General features: G+C 43.7%; 1 protein-coding gene across 1 annotated transcript in view; it reads right to left on the bottom strand.

The window, feature by feature from the left end:
• The window catches only part of ttc27 (tetratricopeptide repeat domain 27), a 113,931-nt gene extending 91,002 nt beyond the window's left edge, over positions 1–22,929 (bottom strand). Inside the window, exons 1-5 of the mRNA XM_048270016.1 lie at positions 22,633–22,929; positions 17,327–17,510; positions 14,389–14,518; positions 12,565–12,705; positions 6,859–6,961 (exon numbers count right to left, since the gene is read on the bottom strand). Of these exons, the coding sequence (XP_048125973.1) occupies positions 6,859–6,961; positions 12,565–12,705; positions 14,389–14,518; positions 17,327–17,510; positions 22,633–22,723 (649 nt within the window). The 5' untranslated portion in view covers positions 22,724–22,929. The remainder of the gene's footprint in view (positions 1–6,858; positions 6,962–12,564; positions 12,706–14,388; positions 14,519–17,326; positions 17,511–22,632) is intronic.
• Between the last annotated feature and the right edge of the window lie 1,421 nt (positions 22,930–24,350).

Here is a 24,350-nt window from a genome sequence, read left to right as displayed (position 1 = left end):
AATATTCACGGAAATTATCCAGGTAGCAAGTAAAGCATGTTATATACATGAACTGAACAATACTAGTTGGCAAGTTAGAGATGATCCTGACTGTCATCAGTACACCAACGTTTTGCCTAGCGAACTGAAGCGAAGCTCATAGGCTAAGAAGACATCCACATGAATTGTTAACGTTAGCCTACGTAAACTACACAATAACAATACGGCATGTTTCTTATAGAAGCTAGGCCTAATTTGACAGAGTAAGCATATTAACAGAGAGGTTTTATTTTGAATTGTCAAAAGTAGTCAATTCATGGGTTTCACCAGGTCCCTTTCCACAGGTGTAATAAATCAAGCACCTTGATTATCAATGCAGACTGAATGGTGCTTGATTAATACACCTCTGGAAAGTAGGGTTGGGTATCGTTTGGGTTTTATCCGATACCGGTGCTAAATCGATACTTTTAAAACGGTGCCGGTGCCGAAACGGTGCCTGAACCGGTACTTTGTTTTTAAAATGTTTTAAATTAAAATGGTCTAAAGCATTAATTTTTTTTTTTTTATTGATAAGACAAATTTGAACAATTGAATTGTTATATTCAATTTACTATCAATATCTCATTGCTCCTACGAATAATACATTTAAATGTTAAAACAGCTTGCCATGCATGCACACACAATGGTAAGCTCTGCTTTCAAGTTTACCCAGTGTAGGCGGTTTGCCATAAGGTATGTTAAAACCGCTTGCCATAGAAATGCCAAGTAATGGACAACGGCATTTGCAAGCAAGCTAATCTAACACGGACTCTACTTTCCAGTTAATTCAGTGTGTACCCAAATGCTTCAAGAAATTGCATGTTTTAACCCATAACACGCAATAGTTTTGAACATGTTAGAGGCTATGTCGGTGTTGAAGTGTTTAGATTCCCAGCGCCAGCCTAGTAGGCAGCATTTTAACAGCAACTATGGCTATGCGCTAACACCAGTCAGCTGAGTTTAATTAGCGATAACGTACGGAGATGGTTTCGTAGCCTCTTTGACAGCTCAGTGACATCAGGTATGTAACCTACATATTTATGTTTTTGCCAGCGAACTTTTAACGTGATCTTCATATTCATTGTGATGCTATATGGGCCTCATGCACATGGAAGATTAATATCATGCCATTATGTTGTTTTGAACACACCGTGAAATAAAGCTTTCACCTTACAACTTTGCTGATAACATTTCAAATAAAATACCAGTTAGCGCATTAGCAAGGATATTGTGTAACATATAGGCTACTGTTGATGTTGTTTCATAGCCTTTTGCTTGTGTGTAGTTAGGCCCACTGCTAGATTTTGACAGGAGCTCGTGATATCACTTTAAAGTAGGCCTAAGCACTTGGGCTCACGGAAGCTGTCAAACACTGTCCACTCGCCTATGTGGTACACCCATCTGGTTTATACATCCAATGTTTATGTTAGCTAACTGTATCTGGATGTGTTGCTATCAGAGCAAGACGTTAGAGATGGCGCATGACATGCAGTGATGCCTCATTATAAAAAAAAAAAAATATATATATATATATATATATATATACATATACGCTACTTAAGCACCGAAATGAGGCACCGAAATCCATGTTGTTATTCGATGCAGTTACTACCGTTTGCGTCGGCACCGGTGCCATATTAGAACCGTGTTTCGGTGCCCAACCCTAGTGGAAAGGGACCTGATGAAACCCATGAATATATTTCATTTATCAGCATCAATTCAGTTAATAATATGGTTAAGGTAGTCAGATGTCCCTTAAGTTTTTCCCCTTAGTTAGACTACTAAGGTCTTTTGTGCAACAGTTTAAGGGATTTCTTACAAGATAAGGGCAAACCTTTAAATACTTAAGGGAAAATGTTAAGGTGAAAACTTAAGGGTGTTTGTGCAACCGTTTTTATTTTAAGGGACCCTTAAATCAGATTTTAAGGGAAAAACTTAACTTAAGGTGCTTTGTGCAACCGGCCACTGGTCTCTATTTATAACACAACGCCCACGACAGACAAGTTCATTATTCTGGTTGTTGAAGGAGCCTCTGATTCATGGTTCTGTTCTCGATGTGAGTCAGGATTTGTCCCTGGTACCTACTTCTAAGCTTATCAGCTCTAGAGTTACAACCCTTGGGGATCTAGTAGAGTTTGCTGGTCCTGATATCAGTAATTGCCATCCTTTAGCTTAACACTTAGGTGTGAAGTCCATTAGGATAGTTGATCAGCTTGGGAAATGGCGGTCTCTCCTAACTGGGGAGGAGATGCAATTGCTTGGAGATTTTTTTTTTTTTTTTTTTTTTTTTTTTTTTTTTGGGGGTGTAGTCCTGACTCCTTTCCCAGACTTAGGGCCTGTCCACACAGAGACGCTTTTTAGGTTAAACGCAGAGGTTTTGCTTTGTCTTGGCCGAGCGTCCAAACGAATCCTGTAAACGACTGCCCGAAACCCACTTTTCTGAAACCTGGTCCCAGAGTGGAGAAATCTGAAACCCGAAGCCCGTTTGAGTTAGTTTAGACAGCGAAACCGCACATCCTGCTAGCGTGTCGATGATGTCATCGCCACACCTCAGCTGCCCTGGACTTGCACTTATAGTATTGCCTAACAATACTAGTTTTCATACCTGACATTACCTACAATTACACTCCATTAAGATAAATATCACAACTGATGCTGCGCAGCGCCGATAGCTTATGACTTGGTGGACTGAACAAGTTTTTCGGTGTTTTTTTATGCATTCTAGCTACTGTCAGTGGCCGAGAGAACTTAAGTTATTAGGAAAGTCTTGCGGTGTAAGTTTAGGCTACATTAATTTGTGCGTAGTGCCAGTGTCATTCATTTATTTTACATGTCTTACAACATATATACATGCATTCACAGTCGAAAGTGAAATCAGATATAAGCATACAAAGGCGCTTAGAACTCACGTTAAGCCGATGGTAGCACACTGAATGCGAATGCACGATTTGATGCAGGCAAAAGTATTGACTGTTACTAACGAAGGCTATAAATAGCAATATTATAAATGTGGCGACAGAATAGCCTAGAACTTGGGTAAGCCTTGCGTTTAGTAGCCTAATTGCGGTGATAGCCAAAACTAATGTGAATCACGGACTATCCTACAACCAAAGAAAGTAAAGGTGATTAGTAGGCCTAACTGCGTTAGCCAAATAAAGGACGGGACTGCACCCTTCACAAACCGTAAAATAAAGTTTATTAGTTTTACAGTTGACAGTTCACCATCAGTCCACACAAACAATTCTGGTTTCCTTGCACTAGCCATTTCGCCGTAGCCTATTCTGTCTGTTTTTAAAAGCGCACGTTTTGGAAGTTTTGGTGAATTTCTGTAAAGACACAGTGCCACCTATAGGCCTGGGGTATGAAGTAGCGATGTTGAGATGGATCCGTTTGGGACTTAAAATATTCTTGATACGGTTCCAGGGAAGACGGAGGAAAAAAAGATCGGTTTGGTACGTGTGGACTAGGCCTTACTCTACTTCCAGATTTAACAGGTTGCACTGGTTGCTACTTACACCCAGATAGTTTAGTTTTCCCAGGTCCTACAGCTGCAACTAGTAAATCATTGTATAAACTGTGTGTTCTCTCCCTAAATAAAAGGTCTCTAGACAAGAGGGTGGATACACCCTGGCGTGAAGTTTTGCAGGTTTAAAATGATGTCAAACCACAATGGCGAGCGTTCAAGTCCGCATTAACTAAAAAAAGCTGGCAATCTACAATGGCGTATTCTGCATAGTGCAATAGCAGTGAATGCTTTTATTTCTGTTTTAAATCCAATGGTTGATCAAGGGTGCCCTTTTTGTTCTGTAAGGGAGACTGTATTCCATTCCTTTATGCACTGCCAGAGGCTCAGACCTATTTTTGCTGTATTGATGACACTTTTCTTTTCTTCAAGTTTGATGAAAGTTTCTATATACACATACATATATACATACTTATGTGTGTTGTTGATAATGACAAGCTACAGATTGCACATTACTTTAATTAACTTTCCTAACTTTTACTTTTTGAGTACAGTGTCAAGTTGATCTTGATGTATTTTTAAGATTGTAATAAAGAGTTTTTGAAAATTCAATTCTCTCTCTCTCTCTCAGTGTCCTTAAGAAACATTTATGGGATGATGAGCACATCCTCCAAACAAAGGAGTCTGCAGCTAATAGACCGACAGTGGACGGAATGTGCGGTTCTCAGAGTTTACTTTCCCTCCAAGTCACTCTAGTCTCGAGTCACGCATACCCCCCTCACACCTCAGCAACCCCTCCCCCACCACCAAGGACTTCCACGTCTGCCAGCTCTCGTGCTCTCTCCCTTCACTACGGCTACGCCACCTCCCCTCCAGGGGAACCATGGCGTTGCAATGCGTTTAGCATTTATTGCTTTTTGGTTGAATGTTTTTTGGAGGAAATGACCCTCGTCGGTATTCATGGCATCTGAGAAGTATATGCTCTACCTGAAAGGATTGCAGCCTCTCTATAGAAGGGGGGGCGGGGGGTAAAGAAAATACTAATGTTCACATAATTGCTTTGCTGAATTCGATAAGGCTGCAGTGGAGGGGAAGGGGATAAAACAAACACAGGCTAAGGACACCAAGGTCTTTGATGCTGTCAGCTCAAATTGTGTGTGTGTGTGTGTGTGTGTGTGTGTGTGTGTGTGTGTGTGTGTGTGTGTGTGTGTGTGTGTGTGCCAATGGGACAGCATCTTCTCTGTATACAAAGTGTCATTTTTGTTTTGGTTTTATTATTATCCACACTTTAGACCAACTATCCACGGTCCACATTCTGGTTCTAGTACCCATCCACCCACCCAGAGATGATATTTCAGCTAAGTGACGCAGTCATATACAGTACACCCCTGCCAGTGAGGACAAGTTCTCTCTCTCTCTCTCTTCATCTCTCACTTTGTCCTTCAACACATTTATGAAGCACACATAGCATTAGCTGTATAAATGTACCCACAGCATTGAGGACACTCAATCTCAGTCTGAGACACACAGCTAGAGTTGTTCCCGTGCCCTCACACACACACACACACGATAAAAAAAATACACAGCAGATAGAAAATGGCCAGAGCCTAATTCATAAACAGACACACACACACACAATCTGTGTGGATGCGCTGATATCATCATCTCATGTTGAGCGCACAGCTGCTCTAACAAAAACAACAGAAACTGTAATCGGCCACTCTGGCAGACACAGACACACACACACACACACACACACACAGGCTCTCGCACCCACCCATCACAAATTATCAGTGACATAATTTCCTTCAGAACAAACACATTCTCACACACACACACACACCAGTGGAAATGTGGAGAGCTAGATCGACTTCAGCAGCTTGTCCTAGAGTGTTTATACTGACGCTTAGTCGAGCCACTTGCTAATTAGCCACACACTGCCTCTTCCAACTACACACAGGTACAGCTAAGGTTCTCTCCTGTCGCCAGCTAACACACACACACACACACACACACACACACACACACACACAGCTTGATGCACCAACATCTCCAGTGAGCAGCACTGCTTATCTCCACACACACACACGTCCATCACAGCCTCTTCTCCCCACGTGAGGGTACTGAACCCTAATCATCCCCCCCTTGCGCAGGGTTAGTCTGGCTTCCTCTCTAGCTAACACAAAAGAGGGCTTATCCGTTCATCTGGCTGGGTGGAGATAGGGGTGGGAGGCAGTGGTGATGTTTTAATGATGGAAATGTGATCTGGTACTTGATAACGTGCATCGGTAAATCCTGCATTGGAGACGGAGTCACATGCATCCATGCTCTACTGTACATGAGGATGTGGATGTTGACGTGTGACCAAATTCTTGACCGTTTACTTGGCTGTTTACTAACAGTACGGCCACCCAGCCTTGGCACCCGTGTGAGTTTATAGTATTGAGCAATATTTGGAACATTGTTCCTCACCCTGGCCTTGGGTTTGCATAAATCAGAGCTGATAAAAATCAAAATACATTTTTTTCTTTAGACCTCCAAAGCAGCAACAATTATACCTTATATGGTGCTGTGAACAGCAATTGGACTTTCATTTGCCTTTTTCTTCAGCTGTGCAACAGAGAGAAACCACTGAACTATCCACCCAACCAGAACCTGTTGTCGCTATTTGAATTGCAAACAAGGTCACCTGATGGGGAGGACAGTGCCCCCTGGTGGCAGCTCACGTACACTGAACATTTCTTAACGATTAAAAATGCATAAATGAATTAACAAACACAAACAACCTTAACAATGGCCGTCTTAAATGAGCTTATCCCAGACTCAATCCTTAATACCATTTCAGTCTGAACTCCCATTATCCATATAAAATGTCAATATTTATCATTATACATGACTATATGAGCATGACAATGTGTGTCTATTCTGACTGATAAATATAAGTAAACAGCAGATGTTTAAAGAGTTTGCTATTTACAATGTGGCTGCCCCTGAGTTTTCATATACCCATCATATGAAGCCAACACAAAGGCAACCATGCAATCCATTTTTGTCCACATGCACTCATAAAACCATGGCTTTGAATAAGAATGCGTGTCCTGCATAAATAAATACAAATGTAGCCTTGAAGCATAGCCGCATTAGCTATACTGTACATCCGAAGATAGATCCGGCTATGCTATCAGTCCATGACACGACTGACTGGTCTTGTGGGGAGATGGGGATGGAGAATGGAGAAATCCCATAAGGCTGACAGACAGGACCCTACCAGTCGGCCTGTGCCTTGGGTGGCATTACGGATCGGTGGCGGACAGTGTATGCGTGTGTGTGACTGACAGGTTGGGGCTTTTGGAGGGTTCCATGCGTAGGGGGCTTACCGTTGTCCATGGAGGTCCGGGCGATGCTGAGGAGCTGGGGGGAGCAAGCCTCCAGCACCTGCTGGTGCACCGACACGTAGCGCAGAGTCCACCATGGCAGCAGCTGCAGGGAGAGACACGGTTAAATCGTAAAAATCGTAAATCAGGATTCTCGGCCAGGAATTTGGTCTCTGCATTTATCCCATCCGTGAATTAGTGAACACACAGTGAACACAGAGTGAGGTGAAGCACACACTAATCCCGGCGCAGTGAGCTGCCTGCAACAACAGCGGCGCTCGGGGAGCAGTGAGGGGTGAGGGGTTAGGTGCCTTGCTCAAGGGCACTTCAGCCGTGGCCTACCGGTCGGGGTTCGAACCGGCAACCCTCCGGTTACAAGCCCGAAGCACTAACCAGTAGGCCACGGCTGCCCCATCAAACTGTTCATCTACACTACCAAGTGTTGTTGAGCCATCTCCAGTGCAAGTGTTGTTTCACTGCGTCTCTCCAGTGGAAGTGTTGAAAGTGTTGAAACTTGTTGTTTGGGAACAGTCATGGCCTACTGGTTAGGGCTTCGGACTTGTAACCAGAGGGTTGCCAGGTTGCCAGTAGGAACGGCTGAACCTCACCTCACTGTGTGTTCACTGTGTGCAGTGTGTTTCACTAATTCACGGATTGGGATAAATGCAGAGACCAAATTTCCCTCACAGGATTTATATATACTCAAAAGAGTATATATACTTATACTCAGGGCTCAAAATTAACTTTTTTTCTCAGTATCCCGCAGCTGTCCCGAATTCTACTTGGCACTGTCCCGGACTTAACCACCAGTGTCCCAAATTCAAGTTCTTGTTTTTTCCCATTCTATGTAATAAACAGTATAATAATCAGTAACTTGCGCCACTTAATTAACTCATTCTGGTCCACCATAAGTTCTAAACACTTAATTTACAAACACCATTTTATTAACATTAAATCATCTGCTGTTTCACACAACACTCATTTTCAGACGTTGCGCTTTTGACTCTTTTTTGAGGTTGCACTAGACGTTTTCATTGACCTTCGTTATGACGGACAGGTTTCGTAAAACATTCCGTCAATAATCTATTTTCACGTGTCTTTAATTTCAATGTCAGTTTGGTGTGATGTCATGGCCACAGATCTAAGTGAAAACAATAATGGGAAATTACCACGAAGCTGGCCAATTTCTGTCTAACTTTAACAAAGTGAAGCTGTCAGATAGGCTACTCTCCGGTATTCGTTTATTTTCTCAATAGCCTATAACTTAGAACTGCCACAACGAAATGTCATATGCTAACTTAAATAACTGTTTTCATAGTTATAGGCTACCTTGCAACACCATCATTTTGTCAAATCGCAGTTGCAGTATGCTATTAAGCTCAGCATGGTAGGCTATTGGTGACGTGTCGTCTGTCACTGACAGAAAACACGCAACGTTTTAGTCAGAGGACTGTCATCTCGTTTTTTTAGAACACCAGTGTAACCTCAGGCCTACACTATCAGTCAAAAATGTTCCAAATTGTCATTAAAACAAATGGCATTTCCTAGCCTACCTGCCTGCCAGTTAGGTAAGTTAACCTCTATATCGGAAATGACCCATTAGACCTACCGCCGTGCCCTATGTTTGTGTCGGCACATGTGTCACTTAATATTTATTTTTATACAAAACCAAGACGGCGGATTCCTAAGAAAACGCAAGCACCCATCCCATTTGGATATCTTATATTGTATTTGTACCAAAAATGAAATTAGCCTACAGTGATTCGAAGAGCAGTAAACAGTGTTGTAGGCTGCGTAGGCCTATATAAAACCGCTTCTTTATAGATCAGCTGGCTAACGCCGCTTTTGCCAGCTGCCCTGTCAAACGCCAGATCAAATTACGCCAGGTCAAATTTTGTTTCATTTTCCTTCAGACAAGAAAGATACGTTTAGATTCCCATGTGAACAGTTTAGGAAAAAAGTACCTATTTAGAAATTTGCTTTGCCATTTTTTCTACTGTCCCAGAGATGTCCCAGACAGCATTCTATTGTGTCCCGGGGGCATTTTTTATGGTCCCCGGGACATCGTTAATTTCGAGCCCTGCTTTTACTGAACAGAAAAAAACAGCTAAGTCACACAAACATCCCCTCCCCCATCAAATTCATACACACACACACACACACTGTAAGCCCCATTGGCAACAAACAAACAAACAAACACACACACACCCATCTATGCTAAATCCTGACAAACATATTTATACATAAAAAAACACCAATCAGGGACATTTCCACTGCTGAGGTAGCTAGAGGAGCCTCTCAGCTTGACCGGGGAAAAAGGTAACACAAAGTGGTACATAGATCTATCTATAGATCATATTCTATAATCATTGCACCTGCATCAGGTTCAGCATTGTGTGTGTGTGTGTGTCTGTGTGTGTGTGTGTGTGAGCATCTCTGGTGGGGACTACATACGTGTAAGATTGTGTGCTCGTGTGTGTGTTTGTATGTATGTGTATGTGCCTATGTCTACTATAACACAGGGTGTGGGTGTGTGTGAGGGGGGGGTAGGGGACTGAGGAGTGTGTGGCCCTCTAGCAGAATATCCTGTGGCTCTCTCCTCTCATTTAAAAAATGCACACAGCAGTGTTTTAACCAAGGGTCACCTGACAGGGTGTTAATGGTCGCTTGTGAGGGGCTTTATTATTCTCTGCACGTGCACACACACACACGCACTCACACACACATGCACACGGCTGTCAGCTGTATGTTCCTGCTTCAGTTACGGCTGGTGTGGGAGTGCTAGGCATGTAGAAAGTGTGTGTGTGTGTGTGCGTGTGTGCGTGTGTGTGTGTGTGTGTGTGTGTTGAGGGTGCAATTGAGGAGGTGGGGGTGTTGATGGTAAGCGACTGGCGTTAGGGGTTGGAGTGTCCTTGAATCTGCCCACCCCACTCCAGCAAGAACACTGCTAAGGTGCTCAAAGTTAATACCCTGCCCCTTATTTGCATTTTAAAGCCTGAATGAAGGGTGCGCATCCGTGTGCACTAAATGTGTGAACGCCCGTGGATGTGTGTGCGTGTGAGATTGTGTGTGATTGTGTGTGTGAGTGATTGTGTGTGTGTGATTGTGTGTGTGAGATTTTGTGTGTGAGATTTTGTGTGTGAGATTTTGTGTGTGTGTGATTTTGTGTGTGTGTGTGATTTTGTGTGTGTGTGCGACTGTGTGAGTGTGTGTGTGTGTGTGTGTGTGTGTACACATGTTTATGTTCCTTGAGTCTCCAATCACTCTGTGGAGAAATTAATCCTGCTGAACAGGCGGGTGTTGATAGGGCTGGTTGAGGTGGTGGTGGGGGTGATTGCGTGGAAAAAAAGAACTCAAATACATCATCCACCAACACACATTAGCTCCATGAAAACACATCGTGCCTCCTGCACACAATGGCAGTCTGCTGGTGGAACAAAATGGCTGGTGGCTATCTCTGAAGCTATCGCACGTAGCCCCAGCCATCAGCCTTCACAGCATGCGCTTATGCAACATTCATTCCAATACCGAGCATATAAAATGTATACAAGTTACCCGCAATACAGCTCAAATGTGCCAGCACGCCACCCTACATCCCTACCCCGCCCCGCTCACACCCATGCATGCCCTGAATGTTCGTGTTTGTTCATGTCTTTGTTTAGATTTTAAATGGATGTCTATATTTAGATTGATGATTGTGTACATGTATGTGTGTGTGTGTGTGTGTGCATGCGCGAGGGCATGTGCGTGTACGTGAGTGTTTTTTAGATGTGTGTGTGTGTGTGTGTGTGGTGTCTGTGTGTGATGGATGTTTCTAGAAGTGTGTGTATGCATGTGACTAATTATGTGTGTGTGTATGCATGTGACTAATTATGTGTGTGTGTGTGTGTGTGTGTGTAGTGAAAGCTTGTAAATTAGTCGTATGAACATGTCATGGGGGCAGTGCGTGGAGCTGGGACTGGAATGGAACTAGACGTTGGCCACTGCTTCCTTGAGAGGAGGTTCTGACAGATACATAGCAGTCACCTGAGGCCATTAAAAAAAACAAGGGCGTCAATCACTCCTTACCCTGTCAATCAAGCAGACAGGCAGCTAGATGTAGGAAAGTGTTATCCTGTCGCAACACACATGACAATTCTATGCGTCTTAATAGAGCTATAGACCTTTGAATAATGACACAATCTTTGACAGAGAAAAAAATGCATTCTGCCAGCTAGCAGTGAGGTAATGAGGATTTATAATGGCGCTGAAGGGGGTTATAAATTCAATGGAAATCTGAAGGGAATGATTAAAGGTGATGTGGTACAGAGTGTGAGTGTGTGTGTGTGCGTGTGTGTGTGCGGAGAGAGATGAGATGCCTGTGTGAGTATGTAGAGTTGGGAAGTAGAATTGGAGAGTAGAGTAGGGGTGTGTGGGTGTGTGTGTGATGTGATGAGGTGGCAGATGAGTGAGTATGTAGGGTTGGGGATTAAAGTAGGTGTGTGGGTGTGGAGAGAGATGAGATACCTGTGTGAGTATGTAGAGTTGGGGAGTAGAGTAGGTGTGTGTGTGTGTGTGTGTGTTAGAGGTGTGAATCTCTCATGTAAAAGAGGATACGATTCGCATCTAGATACATGGGCACGATTCGATACAAGAAAAGATACATGTTCATAAAAAACGATTCAGTACGATTCGATGCGATTCGATGCAGTTCAAGAATGGAAAGCATTCTGAAAGATTTTTTATCATTTGCTCAAGGTGCACATTCATTTTATATTATCAGTCATCATGGTCATGGTTGTCAATTAGGCAAAAAAATGTGTGAATATGATTATCTAAACTGAGGTTTGTTTCATATACTGTATTGAAATGAAAAAAGAATAGTCTACATTTCAGTCAAACACAGCAGCCAAATACAAAATTTTTTTTTATAGACTTTATAGATTTTATAGAGTTATATCTGATTGTTTTCATGGAGCTGTAGCCTTGTTGAGGTAAGACAATACCGAAATAAAATAAAACAATGCTTAAGACACTCTTGGCCTTTTCTCATATAGCCTACAAGAATAAAATAGGCCTACATATCAATGAACTCTCTGGGTTTATTTTGTTCCAACGGTAGACCTAATGCAGAAACCTATAATGCCACAAGTCTGAGTGAATATGAACAAAATAATTGGCTAATAATTTGTGCATCGTTTTAGCAAGGGACAAATTATTATTTAACATTAAGGAAATCCTTTCATCAAACGTAGCCAAAAACGAACTGCATTACCCACAATTCCGTGCCACGTATAGTTTCACAATTCCGTGCCACGTATAGTTTCCGGTTTATTCTGATACGGGGCTTCATGTATCGATGTAGCCGTATCTTACACGTTTAAAACGGATACCGATACGTATCGGTTAATCTTTACACCCCTAGTGTGTGTGTGTGTGTGTGTGTGTGTGCGTGTGTGTGTGTGATGTGATGAGGTGGCGGATATGTGAGTATGTAGAGTTGGGGAGTAGAGTAGGTGTGTGTGTGTGTGTGTATGTGTGTGTGTGTGATGTGATGAGGTGGTGGATGTGTGAGTATGTAGGGGTGGGGTGGGGAGTAGAGTAGGTGTGTGTGTGTGTGTGTGTGTGTGTGTGTGTGTGTGTGTGTGTGTGTGTGTGTGTGTGTGTGTGATGTGGCGGATGTGTGAGTATGTAGGGTTGGGGAGTAGAGTAGGTCATTTGGTGTCTCACCTGGAAGGAGTCCAGCTGGGGCCGGCAGGTGACCAACAGCACGCGGGCCAGGAGGAGGCAGAAGGGGTTGGCCACCAGGCTGTAGACCGACTCGCCATCCAGCAACAGACTACTGAGAAGAGACTCATGCAGAGCCTGAGGCTGGGGATTGGGGGGGGGGAGAGAGACAGAGGGATAGAGAGAGCGGGGGAGAGAAAGAAAGAAAGAAAGAAAGAAAGAAAGAAAAGAGAGAGAGAGAAAGAGAGAAAGAGAGGAGAGAAAGAGAGAGAGGGAGAGGGAGAGAAAGAGAGAGAGAGAGGATGAGGAGGTGGAGAACATGGTGAGTTGAGAGAGAGGGTGACAGACAGGGGATGTGCAGAGGGAGGGTGAAATGGAGGAGAATGAGAGTTAAAGAGATGGAGAGGTAGACAGAGGGAGGATTAACAAAAGATGAAAAATAAGAGATTTATGAGATGTAGAGAGAAAACAAATGAGGGGAATGAGGCAAAACATTACTATTTGCTGAATATCATTTTGACCAATCAAGAAACCACAGTCCACTCATTACTGTTTGGAGCAAGTGTAGCAGTGGTGGATGTTAAGCAGGAGCCTCACGCTGCGACGTGACACTCCGTTCCAAGAGCCGCGGAAGCTCTTGTTTAGTCCCCTCACTCACGCTGTGCTTTTAATCTCCCACATAATGTTCTTCCAGGGAACAGATAAATCAAAGATGGCACCAAAAACTCTTACACAGCACAATCGGAGCTCTCGGGTGAAATTGCAGCAGGGTGGGGTGTGTATGTGTGTGTGTGTGAACTGAGAGGATTGGGGGTGTATGCAGGGCAGGCTCTCCTCACCCCGGCAATAATTGGGACCCCAGAGAGACTTCATTACCCAGAGTTCCCCTGTCCCACTTTATACATCCTCATTAGCTAGAGCAGAGGTCCCGCTGAGGTCACTTTTATCACACCATATATCACGACGCGTCTCCTCTTACACACACACACACTCTTTTTCACATTCATAAGCCACCGAGTTCTGGGTGAGAGGGAGGTATTCCTGGTCACAGGTCATATACTCCTGGATGATGCACTGCAGGGTCAGCAGCCATTAAGCCTCACTCACATGGAAACTGAGTGAGTGCTGCAAGCGTACAGCTGACAAAACAGCTGCCTGCAAAACCAGGGCTCTGGTATCAGCAAAACGACACTGGTAATCTTACTGCGGATAACCCTCGTATTGAACAGAAAAGGAATTCCTTTCAAATAGCCTGGCTGCTTACATTAATCTATGACAACAGTGCACTGCACTTCCATTGCAGACTCCAAGCACCCTTAAGCTATTTAAAGTGTTTGGCTGATGTGAAATAAAATATTAACATTAAAAATCACAATGCTACACATTGGTAGAATGGTATATGACGGACATATACTGTATTGTCTAATAGATGGAAGCAAGTGTGTGTTAGTGTGTGTGTGTGTGTGTTGATTTCACTTCTGTCCAATGCGGTGAGTGCGCACACACACACACACACACGACCTGTAGGGTTCTCCTCCCCAGCGCTGCAGCCTACTGCGTCCCAGAGACATGGCTGTGTGAGCTCCCAGCGTGCAGTAAGCAGCTCAAGTGAGCTTACATGACGCACAATAGGGGGGGGGGGGGGGGGGGGGGCTTGTGTTTCTGTGGTTCCTCTAGATGTGTGTGTGTGTGTGTGTGTGTGTGTGTGAGAGAGAGAGACTTGAGTGTGGTTAGTGTGTGAGGCTGTGAGCCCCTGACAGACGGGTGGTGTGATTGCGTGTGCGTGTGTGTGTGTGCGCGTGTGCGTCGGGAGGTAGATGGGCTTACCTCTGACAGGGACTGCAGTAAGGAGGCCGGCAGCAGGTCAGGCACGTGCAGGCTGACTGGAGGTCCTGTCCAGTTACTCTGAACAAAGAGGTGGAGACAGGCAACAGCTACTGCCAACAGAGCTGTCTGCCTACATCAGAGAGAGAGAGAGAGAGAGAGAGAGAGAGAGAGAGAGAGAGAGAGAGTGATGGAGAAAGGGATGGAGGGCAAGAGGAGAGAGAGAGAGAGAGAAACAAAATAAGAGAAACAAAATCCTTCATTTACTAACATCAACAGTACAACTGAGTGTTAAAACTACAACCACAGATGTGAAAGTGTTTTACCCCTTCCTGATTTTTTTTTTTGCATGTTTGTCACACCTAAATGTTTCAGATCATCAAACAAATTTATATATAAGACAAAGATAACACAAATAAACACAAAATGCAGTTTTTAACTGAAGGCTTTTATTATTAAGGGGGAAAAAAGGATGTCCGGCCCTTCAGGTGATTCAGATGTGATGCTTACATGTGGACATTATGTGTGAAGCACATCCGACGCGCATGAACTCTCATGGGAATCTCTGCATGGTTGAATGTGGTTTAATACGTACATGAGCAGAATCTCCGCATGGTCTTCTCTTCGTTCAGACATGAGCTCATTTAATGTCCGTCGGAAATACTAGGAGGGGAGTAGTGTAAGAGCTGGCGAAGTTCAGAGTTCCAAATGTCTGGTTGTGTTGTTCAGATAAATGGCCCAACCGATTGACATCCGCAGAACATGCAGACTTACACCTATGTCTGAAAGCAGCTATACAGACACACAGACACACAGACACACGGCTAATCTCTCCACCGCTTCAAAGTAACACAATGCAGGAATTCCTATTTCTGTCACTTCTCAACATATTGGACATCCATTTAGCGCTAAGGGAGTAACTATCAATTCATCTAAATCTAACAAAAAGGGTCATGCTCCCACCAATGATAACAATGTTACTTGGCAAAATATCAAGCTTTACCGGCGGTGCACATTGGTAATGTCAGAGACACCATTCTCCACATTGTAAGACAGTGGAGCATCAAAATGAGTTACTAAGGTAAAATAACTGCACTGTGTGGCTTTACAATGGAACAGAGAGACAGAGATGAATGATCCAGTGAGGACTAGATGAGGCGAATAAGACCCAGCTTGGGACAATTCAATAACACTCGGACACCGACAGACACCCAACACTCACAGAGTCCAGAGCTGAACGAACAAACACACACAAACAAACACACACAGATTTAGTTATGTGCCCGTTCAAAAGGCAGAGAGCACAGACAGCACAGGAGTGCAGCTGGAAGGGCACAGTGGGACAGCAGGCAGGAGAAGCACACGCGCCAGAATCCCAATGCTGCACCCACTCCCCTCCTCACTCCCCAACACCAGCATCCCAATGCTGCACCCACTCCCCTCCTCACTCCCCAATGGGATGTAACAGTATGAAAATTTAACCCTTACGGTTATAGTGACCAAAATTATCATGGTTTTCGGTACACAAGCTGAAATATTTTCAAAATAGTTTCAAAATGTGTCCCGTTCTCTTTTTCATGTTTAATTGGCTATGTGCTTATAGCTTAATTTACCCTACCATGACTTGGAGTTTGCTATTTCTGTTATTTGGATCCAATGAGTGAGACCAAAGTAAGTGTTCAAAATAAAATAGGCTACGATGTTCTCCTGATAACGTGAGTGGAATGGATTTCATGTGGACGCGAACATAAAAAGACGCAGAGTGGCTAAATGATATAGTGCACGCTTTGCAGTGAAAATGTTCCGCCTTTTAAAATCAGATGTAGCCTAATCCGAATCGCAGTTAAAACCATCAATTAGACAACAGAATCAGTAGGGTAGCAGTTTTGTTTCATTGTACCAGGCCTACTGTATGTCTAAAGCAGGCTCGGATGAAGCTGGGAAGGATTAAACACACGGTTTCAACACCGCGGTAATCAACCTTGATAATTATGATATTTCAAAAGAAAACAGTAATTGGTATCGTCAACATTTTTATCGCGGTTTACCATTATACCGGTAATCGTTACATCCCTACTCCCCAACACCAGCATCCCAATGCTGCACCCACTCCCGTCCTCACCCCCCTCCTTACTCCCCAACAGCAGCATCCCAATGCTGCACCCACTCCCGTCCTCACCCCCCAACAGCAGCATCCCAATGCTGCACCCACTCCCCTCCTCACTCCCCAACAGCAGGCGCAGCAGCCAGAAGGAGAGAGGGAGCGACAGAAGAGGCTGCAGTAAAGGGTGGGGGGGGGACGCACACTCTCTCAGGTCTTTATCACTCCCTCCCTCCCTCCCTCCCTCCTTCACTCCCTCCCTCCTTCACTCCCTCACTCCTTCACTCCCTCACTCCTTCACTCCCTCACTCCGAGCTGGAGTGCGAGGCGATGCCAAGACGTCCTTATTAAAAATGAATAATTCATTACAGCAGGAGGGGGCCGTAGGGTGGAGGGGCTGGAGGTGGTCACGGGTGGTGCACTATCAGTGAGGGGGCGACAGCTGACTTGTAATTCAGCTTGTATTCAGTCCAATGCAAAAAAAGAGCATCTCAATAACGCCCCCAATCCCCAAAAACCCCTCATTAAAGTGTAATCGCCAGCTGCCATTTTGTGGGGTCCCCAGCTCTCTTGACTGCAAGGCAGGCAGGCCGGCAACTCTTCAAAGCGCCAGAGTCAGTGAGGGTTATAATGGGTGGAGAGCTAGATGGATGGGTGGACAAGCTGGGGTTTAATTAAACTCAACTTTCACAAAGTGTGCACATATGAAATGATTAAAAGATGGAGAGAGAGGGAAAAAAATCATAACTTATAGATGACTTCCCAGGGCTTGTCTTGTCTGTGGGGTGGGTGGGAGTGAGAGAGTGTGTGTGTGTGTGTGTGTGTGTGTGGTTAACCTACCTTTCCAGGCGGTCATCCTCAGTGCTGTCGCTCAGGTAGGCTAGCACCTTCCTCTCCAGGTAGGCCTCGATGGTCTCCCCCTCCACAGCCTCCGACTCGGCCCCCAGGAGGTCCAGCACCTGGGGGCTCAGAAGAACCGCCTCAAAGTCCCCCTCCAACAGGCTCTGGAGCAGGGGGCCACCCTCTAACACACACACACACACACACACACACACACACACACACACACACGAGAAGGAAAGAGTAACAGTAGATAAGAGTCTGACACAGGAAAAGAAAGGGTGATGTTTCCCAATTACTTCAAATCTAGATGGTAGAGAAACAGACAGTTTCTGCGTCTGTAAGGGCCGCAGTCCTTAGGGATGCACTGATTGTGAAATTCTGGGCTTAAAACAATGTTTACAATAACAATTTGGCTGATAACCGATGCCGACACCAATACCAATCTTTGTTTACTTTGTTTTTGTTATCCATTATACCCGTTTAGCGGCTGGCTCCTTATACATAAAAGAAAGTCTTTCAGCCCTTCATAACATGGTCTCAAAATGTGCCAGTCTGTGAATAGCACAACATTTAGCTAGTGCAGAACTAATACAACATTACAGATAAAAATCAGCCACTACCATCGGTAAATGTCTTTGTATTTACCGATGGGCCGATACCAGTCAACAAGGCAAATATTGTCTGATACTGATGTCAAGAGGACATATCTGTCTGAATGTCTGGATGAAAAATCTAAACCCTCAGTTTAGTCAGTCCAATGCAGAGTTTCTGGTATTCCCAGTTTATACAGTTATTCCCCAACAGATCAGCATCTAGCTCGGTTCATCTTCGCTAACCAAAGCTAAAACGTCACGTAACTTGTGTGTCACAATTGATGACCAACTAAATTTCTCTGAGCACGTAGCCCCGGTCAAAGTCATGTTGGTTTACCCTATACAATATTCAGAAGATCAGAACACAATATGCCATATGACTTCTTGCACAGGCCATAGTTCTTTCTAAACTGGACTATTGCAATACATTGTTTGCTGGCCTACCTGCAGATGATTCCAAATGCAGCGTCATTGTCTGGTTTTTAATCAGCCAAGACACATGCAACTCACTCCTCTGTTACTTTTCATTGGCTTCCTGTAGCAGCCAGAATCAAATTCAAATCCCTCACTCTGGCCTACAGGACACTTGCTTGACCTGCACCTTGCTATCTTATTTCCATGATCCAGCTATAACAGGGAGGCTACAATGGACAGGTAACTGAAGCGTTCCGTTCGCGCAGCATCTGCTGCAACAAATAGCTTCCACTATAATCAGCGGAACTGGCTACTCCAGGCGTGATAGCGGCGCAGACCATTCTTCTAAAACGAATTTTACGCTACGAGAACGGAGCGTTTCAGTTGCAGACCCCATTGTAGCCTCCCTGTTAGTTCCCTCTTGCCCACTGCGGTCTCCTGATGAGTGTCTGCTATGTTGGCCCTCCATCAACACTAAGGGTTACAGGTACGTCTGTGATTCCTCGTTGGTGGAATGATTTACCTGAGGATAGTTTTGGGATCTTCAAAAGCCGTCTAGAGACTCATCCGTTTACACCTTGTATATGACTAATTCACTCTTACAGAGTTGTGGTTTGCAAATGTCAAATGTTATTGTTATTATGCTGTTAAATTCTATTTAGTCTATGAGGTACCATAAGCATAAACATATTGGTGCATCCCTACTTTTCTCATTTTACTCGTCACAGAAAACATTCTATGATAATCCTGTTCACACATCAACCATGGCTGCAGGCTTTATAATCACTTTCTGTCATCTAACAAATATCATAGCTTGTAACAAAGCAGGAGACAAGCAATAGCAAAGCAAAATCTCACAACTTCAAGATCACCAGGAACAAACTAACCAACCTCAGCTAATGAGATTAACATGTTGCTCCACATCAAAGAACCCTCATCAACATTACGGCACCCCACACACCAACTATTTCAATCAACTCAAAAATGAATGACTGAATGAATAAATCAAATAAATAAATAAACACTAATTTCCAAGAACATCTATTGCCTCCTCCCAGCTGCAGTTTATTGCCATTTATTTCTGCTGTTATATGAAGTTTGGTTGGTCAGGTTATTACTCACACTCCACATTCTCATTAAGTTACACACCACGCACCGTCCTCTGTGATCCCCTAGAGGTGAAAACACACATTCACACTAATGTCTGTGTGTGTGTGTGTGTAAGAGTTACGGCTTTGCATTCTTCAAGAAGCGTTCTATTTAAAACAGAGAGAAGGGGAGAAAGAGAGAGATAGCGAGAGGAAGGAGAGACTAGGAAAATGGGTGGAGAAGGAAGGGTGTGTGTGTGTGTGTGTGTTGATTCATGAGCAACACTTTAGCAGTGGAGCAGAGGTGTCTTAGCCCCGATGTAATTGCTTTCGGTGGGTGCTTCAGCCATGGCGCATCCCACTCTCATTAGTCCCTTATTTGAGCAGGGAAGCAGTCAGCCTTCATTAGCATTGATTGCACTGTGCTCCCCGGTGGGGAGGTAGAGGGTGCGTGTGTGTGTGTGTGTGTGTGAGATAGTAGTACTAGGTGCAGTGTGTGTGTGGTTTGTGTCTGTGTGTGTGCCAGTGAAAAATAGAAATATGTAGCCAGCCTCAGGGAGAGACAAAAGTGGCTCTTGGAGAACTACTAGACTGAAGCAAAGCCTCAGTGAGAAGTCCATCTATTTTTACAGCAGCACATAAACATCAACATAAACACCTAACGCTACATTTGCATTTAGCCCTGAGCTCAGCGATGCGCCTCAAACTACAGCCAGCTCTAAGCAATCCTAGACTGCCTTTGATGAAAGGCAAATGGATCCGCATGAACCCCTACCGACCTTACACTATTTGAGTTGGAGGTGATTAATTGGCAACACAAGTAGTTTTTTGAGGTTTCTTTACACCTGATATGCTGCTTTCATTTCGCTTAATTCTAACTCCTGCTTGATACATGTCTAAGGTGGGAGACGCTGCAAACCGAATGCAAGGCCATTTATCTCCATCTCTGCTGCTCAGCATATGCGAAACCAACATCGTTGTGTGGTTTATGTGAAGGCCAGGGAGGCTAGCGGGGAGGGTTACATTGTCATGAAAAAGGCTAACGGCCGGCGAGAGGAAGGGGACCAGTGCTCGGACACAAGGAACTGATTACATTTTTCTCTCCTCTCCCCCAGAACAGATGAGGGTAGGCAGTAATAGGCAATCCTGCAGCAATGGCCTGCCAGAGAGAGAGAGAGGTGGAGTGTAGAAGGGGAGAGAGATATTTCATCCCGCTTCAGATGTGATGAAACCCAGAGGCTGGTTTAATAGCACCCAATGCGTTTAGACAGCCTGCACGCCGAGATGGACGGCTAGAGATGGAAACAGAGGGAGAGGGAAAAGAGGGGGAAAGGGAGAACCAAAGTAAGGTAGGGAAAGAGGTGTGAGGAATGACAAAAAGCTGAGAGGAGACAAGAGAGGAGATGTGGTCCAGGAAAACAGAGGTGAGGAGAAAACAACAGAGTGGGATCAAATGAGAGGACTGAAGAGGTGGAGGGGGAAAGAAAAGTGAAGGAAAGTAGTAGGGTATGAAAACGGGAAGTCCCAAGGAGAGAAACACTGCCTGAAATGGCAGCATGCTTTTGGGTGGGGTAACATTCAACATACTAAGAGACAGCAGCACAACTGCAAAGAAGGACAGAACAACTGTCCACTGCTCCACCGAGTGTGAGCGCAGCCCTTTACACAATGACAGTGAGTGTTAGCATGCGGCAGTGCACACGTGCCACAATAGAACACTCCAAACCTGTCAAAATGCTCAAGGTTGGCAATAATCTATTCGGATTTTTAACAAGTCTAATCCCAATTGATAAATACTGCTGAAAAATGTAATGGTTGTAGTTTTGAGCCAGTCAAGTGCATCAGAGTCATAAAGTGTTTTGGGAAAGGTAAAAACTGTACATAAAAATAATTCAATAATTCAATATTTCACTAGTCCACATAGACGTATCACTTTTTTTCATTACAAAATGTATAAAAGATGAAGCCGATTTTTAGCATGTAGTGCTAAATGCATATTATCTGTTGAGGAGACTGTTTAAAAGTCATCAGCATGGACTTCAACATACCAATGGGGATATCAAATATGACATATTTAACTCATGTTGTATAATGTCACACAAATTAGATGGACACATAATCCGCTATGACAGACATTACACAAAACATTCGTTGATCGTATACGACCTGACAGACGCCCCGAATAGCTGAATAAGCACAGCGCTGTAATCACATCAAAGCGTAAATCACACGTCAGAATTATTACAATGGCTATTGTGCACAATATTCATAAAGCGTGAAAGCAAGCTGACGATCAAATTCCTAACTTAAATTCAGAAAAAGACTGCATAATATTACCAAAACATTAGTCTAAATCACTGTTACACCATCAGCTGACGTTAAGTGTTAATTCTATTTTGAGATGTAGAGGTGCCCTGAACTGTAACCTACCAGGCTAAATGTCATCAAAATATTAAAGCGAATATACTGGTACACGCACGCGAAACGTGCATATGAGCAGCACTATTCATTAAGGTACAAATGTGATGTCACTACAAGTACATTAACATTAGTTGTAAAAGTGGTATTTAACAAGACACCGGATAACTCCGTTCAAGATCACCCCGTAATAATAACGGCAAATGCTAATCTCAATAACATTACGAAACAGTCGATTAACAATGTACAAGACGGTGTAAGGTGATTCAGAACAACTTTACCATGAACAAGTTTTAAGTTTAATTGTTAATTGTCATTCAGCGTTGGGCTGCTTTACCATGTCATATGAACACATGTCAGATTTTGCATCACTTGCGCATAGATATCGTTTGGTGAAGTGACGTCGTTAGCATAAATTGACCAACCATGGATAACAAGTAACTAATTGTTCTAGTCTTACCAACCAAGTCACGCTGAAGCCAAGTCGCAAACCGGTTATCCAAAAATGTCTTCACCACCACAAAACCCCTATGCACAAACACTGTCCATCAGCAAGCAAGATAGTCTGCTAGTTCGCCAGCTCGCTTGGTAGCTGGCTAACCTGCTAGCTAGCTTTCGTATCAGGCTAAATGACCAGCTAGCCAAAGGCATACCAGCAGCATCCTACATCGGTCCTTTTTCTACACCACCTCAAAGAAATAAACATGACACCGAGACCACCACGTTCATCGACATCCACTAGAGGAGCAAGAGCCTTCCACTTATTCCCGGAAAGCTTATAATCACTTACCTGCAGAGCTGAAAATATTCTGCTTCCATTCCGTAGTCTCTCTGTCAGAGAGAAAGCCTCGCAGTACGGGCAGCTCTACGTCCCGCACCATTCTTGTTCACGTGCGACGTGTCCGCCTAAAACCCCAAAACGCTGTACACTCAGACAAGATTTGGTTTTTAATTGACACTATCGCTCTCTTTGCCGCTACTGGGTACACTACTGTTACGTCTATAAGGCAACCTGTTTATTTCAGCCCATGTGCTGCAAGCGGCACCAGTGAGCAGCCATGACAGAACCGCGTTGCACGCTGGGAAGCTTGATGAAGGAGACGTTCAAGAGCTCACGGACTTTGCTGGCATGTCTTACCTGTCAAATTATGGACCATGTTAGTCCTCAAAATGCTATGTGGTGTATCGAATCTGTCTATCCATTACTATTTTCTTCCCCCAAGGCAATGTATCCAAAATAAGCATATCTGCTTTCATGTAGCCTACTGCTTTCTAGACTACAACCTTTGCAACACTTAACATTATAACATTCATAAAAATATGAAGAGAGATGTTTCCAATTATTCTAAATTCATTTGGTCAAAAATATATGTTCAGTTATAGTAAATTTTCCAATGAATGCTGCACTGTCTATTTTGTATTTAATTAGAGTAGGCCTATAGGCCAATTTTGGACCCCAACATGTTAAGCATAGTTAGTCTAGTATTGACTATTAACCTACTTGACTGTGTAGGAGATTAGGAGAAAGGTTTCACGAAAATGAAGGCCTATGTGCGCTTTTCGCAGGGCCACCCAGAGGTCACTTCAACCCCTTGAAGCCCCAAGGGTTGCCAAGCTGCACGTTCGTTTTTGCACCATTTTTGTCTGGGTGTTAGATGATGGTAGCCTATGTGTCCTGTTTTGCAACATTCTCTCAAATTGTTTGAAGAAAACAGACAATAAAATCATGTTTTGGCGACCCAAGCTGACATATTGTGCAGGTTGCATTGTTGCTATTATATCAGCAAAACAATTCTACATTAGGCCTGTCTCATTTTCTTCATCAGATATTAATGCCTTTTAGGAGTAGGCCTATGCTAATTCACTCATCTGTGTTGTGCTGTTAGGCACATCTCTGACCTTCACTGCTTGCTAAAATAGTAAATCTCTGTATGTTCACAGCGGCCAAATGCCTTCCAGGTGTCTTAATCTTGGTGAGTCTGTCTCAGTGGTAACAGTCTAAATTCTAAACAGACCTAGTTCTTCTGATTGTCATTTCAAAATGTAAATATTTTAATTGATTTATGACTGTGAATGGCATGTTGAATGGAGGTGAAAGTTGCACATATCCAACCAGTTAACACTTCACATAGATTTCTGATCTGCTACATCAGAAGATGTACTTTGCTATGTAGATTGGAAAGATAAATGTAAATGTTTAATGCATGATAGGATTACCAGGTGCTCAAGGCTGCCATCATGTCTAGAATATGTCTGCAGATTAGCAGGTGGAGAAGTGGAATGTATTGCTGTAGTAGTTTAGTTTGAAGAACAAATAACATAGACTGTTTCATTGAATCATCCAACATTATTATGTCTTTAGCAGCAACAATCGATGATGTAAGACTGTTGTTTCGACTTATGTTATGCCTTTCTTTTTTCTTTACTATTGGTTGCCCTGTTATTGCTTAATGTGCCACAATCACATCACCCAAGTCTCCAACCCCACAACAACAGTGTTATTGTGAA

The sequence above is a fragment of the Alosa alosa genome, chromosome 18, assembly GCF_017589495.1.
Source record: "Alosa alosa isolate M-15738 ecotype Scorff River chromosome 18, AALO_Geno_1.1, whole genome shotgun sequence".
Taxonomy (NCBI): Eukaryota; Metazoa; Chordata; class Actinopteri; order Clupeiformes; family Clupeidae; genus Alosa; species Alosa alosa.
Note: the sequence above shows the minus strand (reverse complement) of the source record. Positions and strands in the feature narration are given on the sequence as shown.